The sequence below is a fragment of the Parasteatoda tepidariorum genome, chromosome 9, assembly GCF_043381705.1.
Source record: "Parasteatoda tepidariorum isolate YZ-2023 chromosome 9, CAS_Ptep_4.0, whole genome shotgun sequence".
Classification (NCBI taxonomy): domain Eukaryota; kingdom Metazoa; phylum Arthropoda; class Arachnida; order Araneae; family Theridiidae; genus Parasteatoda; species Parasteatoda tepidariorum.
The window spans coordinates 22365252-22378784 of NC_092212.1; the positions used below are offsets into that span (position 1 = coordinate 22365252).

The 13533-nt window shown below is 27.6% G+C and overlaps 1 protein-coding gene across 3 annotated transcripts in view; it reads right to left on the bottom strand.

Moving 5' to 3' along the window:
- LOC107440949 (clavesin-2-like) overlaps positions 1–13533 on the bottom strand; it is a 49633-nt gene that overhangs the window by 23663 nt on the left and 12437 nt on the right. For 2 of the 3 annotated variants that reach the window (XM_016054048.4, XM_016054050.3), the window contains exon 2: positions 4180–4450. In XM_016054048.4, coding sequence (XP_015909534.1) covers positions 4180–4411 — 232 coding nt within the window. In that variant the 5' untranslated portion in view covers positions 4412–4450. Of the gene's footprint in view, positions 1–4179; positions 4451–7657; positions 7836–13533 lie in introns of those variants that run through there. The other variant, XM_016054049.4, reaches the window with a different exon arrangement.

A 13533-nucleotide genomic window follows, 5' to 3' on the forward strand; every position in this document is an offset into this window, starting at 1 on the left:
ATCACAACCAACTCTTCTATTCCATCAGTTTTTTGTAAAGAGTCTTATTCTATGAATATGCAAGTGCTGGAAGAGTACGGTTTTGTAAAACAGATTTAATTAACTTAAAAAGAAGTTTTCTTCTAATAAGTTAGCATCTTAGGGATATTTAGATAAATTTCTTCAAGTAGTTGGTTGCTGATGAGAAATAAAAGCCTGGCAAAATATTTATTTCCTATTGCCAACACACGAATTTTGAAGCTAAATATACTCCAATTCACTGATATATCACAACCAACCAACTCTTCTATTCCATCAGATTTCTGCAAGAGTTTTATTCTATGAATATGCAAGTGCAGGAGAGTACGTTGTAAGACAGATTTAATTAACTTACAAAGAAATAATCTTATAAATAAAAGATTTATACATCTACACCCAGAAGGAGCAGTTTTACAATAATCAAGGCGTTACTAAGAATGATCTAATTTTATGGCGTTATTAATTACAATATGAACTTAGACAAATAGGGCAATGATAATTATGATTTTTAGAACTAATTATCTTTTATTATTCGTTGCTTTTTATGTATCGGCACCTGTTTTATTATGTACTGTTTCGAATTTATGCCTGATTGTTTTCATAGGACTGTAACACTAATTGTTAGAGTTCAAAAGTTTAAAATTTTGAATGAATAATTTTTCAGTTATACGCAGGAAATTATATTTTCATACCTATCGAGTTCTGTTTTATTATTGTTGCCTTATTTATTACAACTGCGATATTACTAATCGGTATATAAATTTCAGTATTTGAAATGCTGTACAAATACAGCAAAAAAAATCTGGATTAAATTACAGCAACGAAATTATTGTACAAAATACAGCAATAAAATCCGGATTACAAAATTTTTTCTTGATTAAATTACGGTAAAAAGTACTTAAGGTACCGTTACTTTTTACCATAATATCCATTTTTACAGAAACATGTTATTAAACAAAAAATTTTATATACTGTAATTTTTATAGTAATAATTATAGTAAAATTGCTGAATACCTCTAATTAATTAAATATTAATGTAAAGATTACGGCATAATATTTTAGGTGGAAGGTATCATATATTTTATGGTAAAAATGTATTTTACGGATGATGCACCCTTTCTCCTGGTATTTAAACCGTAATTTGATCCAGAAATTTTTACAGTTTAGCTTTTGATTGTTAAGGGTATTTATATTTCAATAAAAAAATTATTTATTAGTATCTTTCTTATTACATGTTATTTTTATTTCATTATTACCTTTCTTACAAAACAATAAGGTGTTTTTGAGGCTGTTTTGAGGTTGACAGATTTCAAAAACATACATCTGAGATTAAAAATAAGGTTATGTTTTGCACTAAAAATAAACTCATTAATAAACCTCAATTTCAACCTCATTTACACCACACAAAATCAACCTTATATATAACTCGGAAATAGTTATAGTTAAATCGTGTGAAATTATTCACACCTCAAACATGCGTATTTGCTTGAAGTGTTGAAAATATAATCCGTACGCTTCAGAAACAACCTTCCTTAGCTGGTTGCTCTAAAGTAGGTTTCCTTCAACCTCAAGTGTGAATAAAACAGCTTTATATACCTTGATTATACACCATGGGAGGTTGATTTTTTTAAGGTTGTTTTTGAAATCAACTTTGAATCAACCTCAAATCAACCTCAAAAATACCTTAAGTTTCTGTAAGGGCTGACTTATCTAAACTGAAATATTAATTACAATCAGACTAGAAACAATGCAATATTTATTAATATCTTAGTTATACAGTTATATATTAATTTCCTATGATAAATAATTTCCGTGTTTATAATATGACATACGATTTCAGAGAAGGTTCTGCATTACCTTTGTCAGTAGCGTAGGTTTTTTTAAAATTTTAATTAAAAAAATCTTTTTTTATCAAAACATATTTGATTAGACACTGCTTTTCGATACACCGCTATCGGATTTATTGATGAAGAAATATTATAAATTTAAGTTGTGAAAAAGAGGTATTTAATAACTTTTGATAGTTGCTCTCGGGATTATGCAAATTTCAACATAAAAACAGATATAAACATCTGTTTTATTGCACACTTTTTCTAACTCACCTTTGCTTGATTAATCGACGGTAAAGCTCATTGTTACTAAACTAATTATAATTTAGATACTAAAAAAAATAATTAGGACTCGATATGAAAACTTGTGAAGACGAAAAAAACTAATACGCAATAAATATTTTGGATAACTAATATTTGGATATTTGGAAACTAATACGTAATATTGTTAGATTTTCACTGTCGCGAAATTACAAAGAAGTCAATCAAAATCGCGTTATAATTTATTTTAAAATACCTAATTTAACTACTTTTAATTTTTGTATGCATACCTGTTTTTTGCACATCATACATCAACTTCAACTGATTATTAGATTTTGATTTTAATTAATTTGTCCATTCGCTTTTCTAATATCCAACTATACAAGGCCATTGTTTTAAATACGCCTTTTGATTTTTTAATAATAAATTTTATGTGCAATACAATACCAATTAACACAATTAAAAAAGCGTATTTTTAGGAATTTTTTTAAGAAAAAAGTTTTATTGTTGAAATATAATTAAATGTTTTATTATTTTTTGCCTTATAATAATTTGAGTTAATTTAAATAATTTGAGTTAAGTGAAATTCATATTTTTAAAAATAACTGAATGAATATCAAAATAAAATTCAAAGTTCTTGAATGAATAAAAAAAGGCTTTGCATTCACATGTACACTGTTAGAATTTTCATTCTGAAATTACGGTAAAATAGCTGGCAGCAGTCTGTTCATCCAATAAAATATGAAGTTTGCAGTTAGATGTATTATCGTTTGAGCATTTCTTATCTTTACGGCTTTGAAACCATTTACAATTAGTATGGTTAAAAACCATAAATACAAAACTATACAGTTATTTAAAACATTATCTGGTTGTTTCACCTATTGTAAGAGATGGGAAATACTAGACTTTTTCGAGTTAAGCAGCCTTATGAAATCGCCATCAATGCATGAATGAGAGTATCTTATTCTAATAGCCCAGGGTCACAAATTGGGGAATGCATGACACTGGAAACTTTTTATGTGTTGAAGGGAATGGAAATATTGAGGTGTCAACGTTGGCCTGTCGGTCATGAGATTGACAGCTTAGCACTCTAGGCTAAAATATGTACCTAGTATAATATGTATATGTATTTATATATAATAATGTATAGTTATAGACATATATGTATGTAATATAGAATTTCTCATGCGAGTCTTTCTATATTAACTGATAAGCTTAAAAAATATGTNACTGGTAAGCTTAAAACATATGTTTCTTATCAAGTTTAAGATGTAGAAGTCGGTCTCTCACAAAGAGTCATAAAAAGTCAAGATGAACCAGATAAGGCCAGATAAAAGATTATTTTCTGAAGTTAATGGGCAATAATTCGTCGATGAAGTACACATTAAGATAGTCATAAAAACTTCCCAGAACCAGAACGGCGCTATCCTTTTAGCGAATCAGAATCTCTAAATTTTATCAATTGAATGACGTTTCATGAAGATAAGAAGATTCTTGCAACCACTCCCTCTCAGAACCTCCCTTTAAAATCTCGGGACAGCCAAAAATGCGTGTCTTTTTCATATTTTCCTGACTAGATAAATCTGTGCCAAAGCCAACCATCCCTGCAAGGGGGAAACCATCATTGTAAAGAGCCAACGAACACTGTTTTCAATACTCAATATAACGTAATAAAATGCCTTTTTAAATGTATTCGCCTAAGTCTCTTCATTTATCTAGCCTTTAAAGGTATAGCATTACATGTATATATAATATGTATATGTATAATATATACCTAGCTGCAAGGAATTAAGTGGCTTCATTAGCTGGGCCTAATGAGTTCAATAAAATTCCGGTTGTTTAGCCGTATTCGATGAAAGCAGCTAATAAATGGTAATTCTTACAGTTAATAGTTTAAATACCCTTTTATTTATGGTTGTTTGACTGTTTTGTCTCAATATGGTTCAATAATAACTAAATAAATTTTTATTTAACCATTTTATCTGAGAAAATTCTAACAGTGTATGTTGAAATTGCTAATAATTTAAGGTTTGGACTATTGTTAGTTGAAACTAGTGCGTCTGAATCTTACCTGTAATTAGTTTTCGAAACTTCTTAAGGCAAGCTTCTTTACGGTCATCAGTTTCTTTAAGCTCTTTCTCGGCCATTTCTTTTAGCTCATCATTCAAGAAACCCATGTAATATGGCAAGTGATCTTCTTTTTTATCATACTTTCTGTCCTTTTTGTTTCCTGGGATCGGAACATAGTTCTTATTCGGAAAACAAACTTCGTGAACAAGTTGAGTTGAGTTGTCTATAGACATTGCTACCAATTCCTTTCAATTGTTATTTAGATTTCACAACTGTAAATAAAGAATAAATTTATTAATAATGGACGAAATATGCAACATGATTAATTTAATAATTTTTATTTATAACTATTACCATGCTTTAAATGTAAGATTGATTTGAAGTGCATTAACATGCTAGATATAGAGATGTCAAAGTGATGTTGCTGAGTTACATTACTAAGTAGAATAAACCAATGAATTATCGTTTGCGCCATTGATATTGGTTGATTCATATTTACATCACAATAGAAATGTATTCATATTGGTTGTTATCTGTACTTATTAATCACTGGATTGCAAGTGGACAGATAAACTTCAGCTTAGACATCACTATAAGTTTTGTTTTCTCAAGCAAATATTGATTATTCCTAAACATTTAGTTCAATATTACATAAAATGTGATTATTAAATATATGGAAACATAATTTTATAGGTTCTGTGTTATAAAGAAATCTAAGACCTATAAAATTATTTAAGAACTGTTAGAACCAACTTAAAATTTCTGATTTTATATTGATAATTGCTGAATACTGATAATTCTGTGCAACAAGAAAGTGATTATTAATTTAAACTATTTAAATAAATTAAACTGACAGAATGGAAATAATAACAACAAAGACACGATTATAAGCCATTTAACTCAATCAACATATTAGGGAGACAATAAAATAATGTCGTTTCTTCGCATTAAATATTCGCTAGTCCTGACATTTAGTTCTTTTCACCAATTCATTTCTTTTTTATCCATTTCGATTCATTTTCGATCCGGCATTGAAAATTAGAAATGATGAATACATTATTGATTAAATATGGATTCAACGAGTATGAATACATTATTGATTGAATATAAAATCTTGATAACAAATATTAAATGCACCGAAACGTCATTTTTTTCCGGTCCCCCTATACTTTAATGACTGTTTGAACTAGGCGTCGTTCGTTAATATTTTAAAATTTAATAGTTGTAATTTCTGCCCTCTTTGACGCTTAATTAGAAGTGATAATAGAGAATAAATTGTTAATGTACCATTCTCGTTGCATCAATAATAAATTAACAATAATTCATTGATAATATTCCATGCTAAAGAATTATCAATGCAATGTAATAATATTTTAATAAATTGCTGAATATAAACTTCGAAGAATTATCTTTCTAGTAAGAAAACAATGAATACATTAGTTTTTAAATTTATCTCTATTTTAATTTTAATATTATTCAATAAAGTTCTTGGCAAAAATGCAGTCCAATTAAAAACAGCTCAAAAGTTGTTATTAAAGTAATTTCAATGACCAAAATCTTAAAATAACCAAAAATTACAGATTCAGAGTAGGTAAAAAATATAGAAAAAGAACGTAATTTACGAAAAGTCAGAAAATAATGTCAAAAAAAGGACTTAAAACAGTGTATAGAATTTTTAATACTTTACAGTTATGACTTTTTGTCAAAAATATTTGTTATAATATTGAACCAAATAGCAAAAAGTAATTCACAAATGATCAAGTTAACTTCGGAATTGTACAAGAAGTGAAATAATTTAACGTACTGATTCAATGTATAACTGATTTAACTTAGATTAGAAAATAAAGAAAAATGGCGGCACTCAATAAATTCAGAACATTATATCGAAGTAAAAGAAAAAATTACAACACACAGAGTTTAAATACATTAGAGAACCAGAATTCGGGTTTTCATTATTATGCAGAATGTTTTTTTAAAGAATCGTTATAATCCGACAGGTGAAAATCTGTAATTTCGAAGAAAATTGGAATTTATTTTAATATTATCCATCTTTAAACTTTATTTGATTATCTTTCCAAAAGTCTTTAAAATTTTCATCTTCGATTTTATAAAAAAGGAAATTGCAGTTCAGCATGCTGATAGACGAAACCGAAACCAGAAGTAAACTCTCGAAAAACGAAACTAAAATGTTTTTGTTTTACTTTAAATATTTCAACTCTCATTTATTTGAATAAATTATTTTTTACAAAAAATAAAATTCATTTTCAGAAATTAATTTTCGATTTATTAATTTTTTGCAGTCAGAATTTTCCTGCATTTTAAACGCATTTTCTTAAGAACGTTGATTTTGAGAAAATTTCGTTACGCTACATTACACAAAAAGTTTATTATGGAATTCTTTGAAATTTTGTATGTAGATTTTGTATAATGTTAGCAATGTTTTAAAACTAAAAGCTAAAGTGCAAGTTTCAATTTTTTCCTTTTATCAAGCTTTACTAAGTCTAAGTTTTCTTTAAAAATTCTAGATAAACAATATATTTAGCTCTATTTCGTTGTTTGTTTTAAAAGTGATTTTAGTTCAAAACACAAGTAATCATATCATTGATATAGTAAAGAAAATCATTTTAAAATTTATGCTTTACAATTTGTTGTAGAGCAGTTAGCGTGACATGAAAAATTTGTAGTTTTAAGCTCAAATTTGTTCTTTATTAAAAAATGCTTTATAAATTTTTAAAATAATTACTTTAAATTAATAATTTTAGGACCCCTGCTCACCAAAAAAAGGAATTAAAATTTTAATTCAAAATAATTTGTTTAAACTATCGGATACAAAAAACAAAATAATCACCATTAAATCAATGAAATCGGATCAAAATGATTCAAAAATTATGAACAAGTCAATATCGAAGTTTTGCAAAAACTAAAAACATCTATAAAATGCAGAGTTAGGGTGAAATAGAAAATGTAGAAAAATGACGGTTTCGGCAAAAAGTTTGAAAATTGTGATGAAAATAAAGGAAAATTGGTGCTTAAAATACTTTTTAAAATTTGGAAAATACAAAAATTCGTCTTTTGTTTGGGAGAAGAAAAAATTATCTTTTCTTTGTTTAAAAAATCAGCGAAAATAATAATTTTTTTGTTCTCTCCTTAACTCTTACATTTAGAATGCCAAACATTACAATATACTGCTTTCCTTAAAGATAAAACGTTTTTATGGATTTTTTTCAAAAATAAATTCAGGAAGAAATTCATTACATAAAAACATTAAATTAGAATGAAATCAATATTGCCATACATTATCTTTAGATATACATGATAAAATAGGACAACTGCTCAAATTAACCTGTCTATTTAGTAACAAAGAAACATTATTCTTTTCTTTTTTAAGTGACTCAGGAAGAAATAATTCCATATGAGTAAAAAAATGATACAACACTTTAAAATAAATCAGAAAAAAGAATCTGATCAACATAAATTACCTTTTTTCTTTTCGCCAAATATCATTCCAAATCTTCAGAAATAAATATTAATATTTCTTGCCGACTAGTTCCGGTGATTATAGCGATCTAACCAGCCGACAAGAAACTTTCATTTTTCTCGCGTTTATGCAAACACGTGCAGAGTTGTCTTTTTCCTCCTAGTGGACTCAAGAGAGCCAGTGGTCGTTCATAAGCAAGTCGGATCAGGAAATAAATTTTTTTTGTCATAGAGACGAGTTATTACTATTCTTCTCGCCTTTTTCCGCCTTAACCTCGAAATCGAAATGTCGTGCAGGAAAACTCTGGTATAAAGATTTTAATTTTTGAAAAATCTGAGTTTTTTTTTCTTCATAAACAATCAGTTTAAATGCCGCTGATTTTTTTAACTAACGTAAAAATGACTCATTGTTGAAATGATACATTGTTTGTAGAAAATGAATCCACTTTTTAAATTGACATTTTAATATGGAATGAAGAGGTAAAGTTTTCTGTTGATAGTATTCATATTATACACAAATACTTTTTTGTGTGAATAAATTATGAATTAAAAATATAAAGCAAATGCTTTCAACCATGTCATTGACTTAGCATACATTGAGGTATAAGAAAAATTTCCAGTTAACTATTGTGTCATTTGAAAACTAAATTTTTACAGAGTGTATAATAATAATAATAATAATATAATAATAATAATATAAAATTAATTATAATAATAATATAAAATTAATAATAATAATAATATAAAATTAATAATAATAATAATAACAATAATAATAATAATGTAAAATGAATAATAATATTAATAATAATAATAATAAAAATAATAATATAAAATGAATAATAATAATAGTAATAATAATAATATAATAATAATAATATGACACGATAATAAATTCCAGCTATTTATTTTTAATGTGATTAATTTTTAGTATTTGAAGCTTTGAAACTACACTGCTTTAAATTTTTGACTAGAATAATTTCTTTTATTAGAAATACGTTTGATTTCATATAGTCCCATAGTTTTTACTTAGAGGATTTAAATATTTTATTATATATCCAGAGATACTCAATGCTTTAGAGTTAAACGAGATTATCAAATTCTTCGTGAAGTTTCTAAACTTAAAAATAAATTAAAAAGCGCTCATAAAAAGTGCTTGGCATAATATAATGATAAGCCACATTTTCAGATTTCTTAGAAGAGCATTTTAAAGGAAAAACATTATCATTTTTGTGCCGGCAATGAGATGCTACTGTTAATTGTGCTGTTATCAAGTAAGAATTTGCGAAACTAATTATTAAGATAAACATTTACATAAAAAATTATTGGTTCGAAAAGGGAGTCAATATTTTTTGTTAGTTCGTTTTTAACACCATAATTTATTTTATTGCATAAAATGAAGTAACCAAAAAACATAGTATTTATTTATTTTTGTTATATATTTGTCAATTTTTTTAATTAATGTCCATTTTTTGGAAAGTTAAATTTTAAAACAAAAATACTAAATAGAAACTAATTAAATAAAGAAATAATTTCTATCGAAAAAGTTGTTAAAAGCCTTACGATGCAGATTTTTTATGAAAAAAAAAGATTGACAAATTAAGTATAAAGCGTTCCCACAACAGTCCAGTTTTATCGGTAAGGGTGTTATGGAGTTCAAGTCTTCACAATTTTGGGACTAAAGGGCACAAAGAGAACTATGTGATCAGCATTGCGCACCGACTACCTTTACTTCCAAGACAAGTAGTAACCCACCAATCTGATGGTAGTTGGGATTCAGGCCATTATATGGAATGGAACTATGATTCTATACATTTTGTAATTAACATTGTTTGTTTGTTTTTCAAAAATATCCTTAATTGTAGATTGAAAATATTAATAATTTTTTATGAAACATAAACAACCTAACTTCAGAAATAATTTGCATTGTAATTGCCATTAAAAAAAGATTATGATGTAGATGTCAATGAACTCTACCGAAAGAAAAATTGGCTACATTAATATACATTTCAGGGTTCGAAGTACGCCAGTCCTCGGCGGTCAAAAATTCCCCGTGGACAACGGATTTTTCGAATCCGACTTCCGCGCGGACGGCCATTTTCCCGTTTGTTCGTGATACATTTTCAATTTTTATTATCTTACAAGAGTCTAGCGCCTCACTTCTAAAATGACCCTCTAATCTCGAAATACAGCAGCATACTGCGCATGGTGGAATTGATGTTTTCTCTGCCTGGGAGTACTGCAGCGGTTGAAAGGAGCTTTTCAGCAATGAACTTACAAAAAAACACATCACGTACTGGTCTTAAACAAGAAGCGTTAAACGCAATTATGAACATCTACCTAAATGGAAAGCCCCTTTCAGATTTCTGTGCCGAAACCTCTGTAAATCATTGGCTTGATTGTGGAACTGGTAAGCGTCATATTTGATTCATTTAAAAAACGCAGTACCCTCGGATAAATTGACCTTGGTCATTTAAATTATTTTATAAATGAAATACTAGGTTACTATTAGTAACCTAGTATTTCTTTGATTACTGTATATTGTAATTCTAGTATTTGTAATCCTAGTAACTACTAATTCATTGTGCAATTTATATAAATGTTTGCAATAAATAAGAGAAAATTATATATTCATTTATTTAGAAGCTACGGGTTAGTTTCAAAGAAGGACGGGTAAAATTTCTGAGTTTTTTCGAGCCCTGATACATTTTACACGAAAAAATACTTAAATCTTCAGTGCGCGAAGAAAATAAACTGACCACCCTCAATAACTTTTGATTTAATGATCGGATCTTCACGTTTTAGGACACAATCTAAATGATTTGAGGAAGTTATTTTAAATATGCTAATTAATCAACGTAGACGATATTTTAAGTTATAAAATTAGATACCAAAACGTACTTTCTCTGAATAAACTTATGTTTTATTCGACCGAAATGTATTTCTTAACCTCAAAATATAGGGGGTAGTCACATTGTAGGAAATATTGTTCCTGCAGTTTGGGCAGGAGGGCAGTCCAAAGTTAGGACCGCTAAATGTTAAAATATTTTTTGCGTATTTCGTCATAACTAAACTTTATTTAAGTAAATCGAAAAATTGTACGCAATTATAAGGATCGTCTATCATCGTTAAGATATTAAACGATCCTTATAATTATGTGCAATCCTAATAATTGCGTACACAATTGCTATGCAAAACAACTAGTTAAAATAATTATTCATTTTTTTATTTAATAATAGTCGAAAGAACTTTGAATTGTAAATTATGCAATTTTTCACATCATTTTAAAGATTATAATTGCTATATAATTCTTAATTTATATAGCAAACATGATTAAATAAGGATCATTATGTAAATGTCAATAAATGTTTATAAATTAAAAAACAGCTTACTTAAGCTATCGCACAAATGCCATTAAAGATGAATTACGATATAAATGTTAGTAATTTGTTTCGTCTCATTAGATTTGAATAAAAGATTTTTACAGTTTATTTTAAAAACATAATCACATAATGTACAAAAACGTTTAAAGACAAATCATATCTTTAGCCAGTTTAAATATATTTAGTTTCCTTTTACTGCAACCTTAAACTATATAAACACGGATAAGACCTTCAACCATATTAAAAAGATGCAAATGATACGCAACGATGCTTTAACGTTGGTTTATTTAAATTATGCGAATTTTTTACTTAAGGAAAGGAAGAAATCAAATAATTATATTTGGAACAATATGATTTCTACTCATTATTGTGAAACTTACACTGAAGGTCAAGTCTATTTTTTGTGTCAAGAATAATTTCGAAATTACCTTTTTACACGCATTTTACGAAAAATTTAGACTTTCCTTTTAAATGTTACAGTTTATTTTTCTTTTACAATAGAATTATTCGGAAAATTATTGTTTACGAGAAATTAAATGCTTAAAATTAAAGTAATTTAGTCTTGCTAATTTTTAAAATTTACGGTCAGCATTGTTTTGAACTCATAAATATTTTCCGAATATCGGCATAATGCTTGAAAGCATTTAGGATAAATGCTCATCTTTAAAAAAACATAAACAAAACAAGTTATCTATCTTCATATACATTTTCTCTTATTTTAAAACATATTTCTAGTTGTACCTATTGAAATTTTATGCAAAAATTTGTGTTTGTGTTATATTTTGTAAAGTTTGGTAAAGTCTTATTCTTTACCCATATTCATACTTTGAGAAAAAAAGTATAGTCAGAATATGATAAAACTTAACATGTTTCTGTCTCTATGGTAACACCAAAAAACTCGGAAATTTCATCAAAGCTCCTTGGTAAAATTATGAAAAAAATATGGTTTAATAATGTATGGTAATTTTGTCATGAGATCTCAGAACATGATCATTTGTATTTTAAACTGAAAAGTAAATTTAACCAAAACCATTTATTTGGTTAAAATTACTTTTCTTGTTTTGTATTTTTAACTAAATGAGTGACAATAAGAATAACATATTTGAAAACTAAAATTCCCGGTAAAATCTTGCCATATTAACGGAAAAATAACCAAATGAAAGTTTTAAATACCGCATATTTTGAGTTTTTTCTTATTCTGAATTATACTTTTTTTCACCATAAATGTCATTACCATGCAGTACAGTATTCATCCATGCATTTATTATGCTTTTATTATTTTTTGTTATACGGAACCGTATATAAACTTTAATTCATTATATACAGTCATTATATATTTTTGCTTTAAATTCATTATAATAATTACATTGTTTGAACATCTGAAAATGAATCTAGCAATATTGGAAAATATATTTTAATTGCTTTCTAACTGCTACTTAATAATTAATTTCAAAATATGCAATTTTTACAAATGCTAATACTGTATTTCTCACTCTTTGAAAAATTGGTTAACAGAATTGACTGACAACAACAATGTCAAACAGAATTGACTGACAAAGCTCACTTTTTTCTAAAATTTCTACCAGTGCTTGCAAATAAACGTGCGTTATACCTCAAGGAGATTTTTTGAGAACGTTTACAGGATCTGTCATTTAGCACACTGAGCTGTAATTTATTTAAATTATACGAGCTTGGATAACATTTAAACTAAGCAAAATTTTTGAAGAGCTGCAAATCAATTAAAAATACAATGCTCCGACAATATTGTGGACAGATACGCAACAGAATTGATACTACAACCTTCTGCTTCAAGTAAGGTGTGATTTCGCTACATCACACGTGCGTCGATATTCTACTCCTCAATAGTTTTTTCAGTTTTCGCTCATTTAGTCACACGTGCGTCGATATTCTACTCCTCAACAGTTTTCGTTCATTTAGTCACACGTGCATCGATATTCTACTCCTCAATAGTTTTTTTAGTTTTCGTTCTTTTAGCCACAATAGCCTTCTACTACAATTAAATTGATCAATTGATTTTTTCATATCGTTCATATCGATTATTCACACCTTAACTTTAACCGAGTACTGCTTTGCTCCTTTCCGCGTGCCTTCTTGGCGTCAGTTGAGAAGCTACCGTATGAGAGAAACATCGCTTTCATTTTTTAAAACTTTTAGGCGCTTGCCTTCCATTTGAATACCTCGTATTTCACCTTTTTTAAAATTACACGTGTGACGTAGCAACATCACATAAAGAATTGCTTGTCAAAGTCTCATGGAATAGCACCAATGGGATTTGATTCAACTGTCCATGCCAAAGTTGAAAAGCAAAACATAAGCATAATTGCTGAGAGAGTAGTTTTGATCATAGATATCAGATATAACAATGATCCATTGTATCTTAACAAATGCATAGCATCAAAGTAGTCGTCATTAATTTCTTAAGAGTAATTCAGCAACCACCAGCACAAATGAATTTGATAGAAGAAAGCAATGAA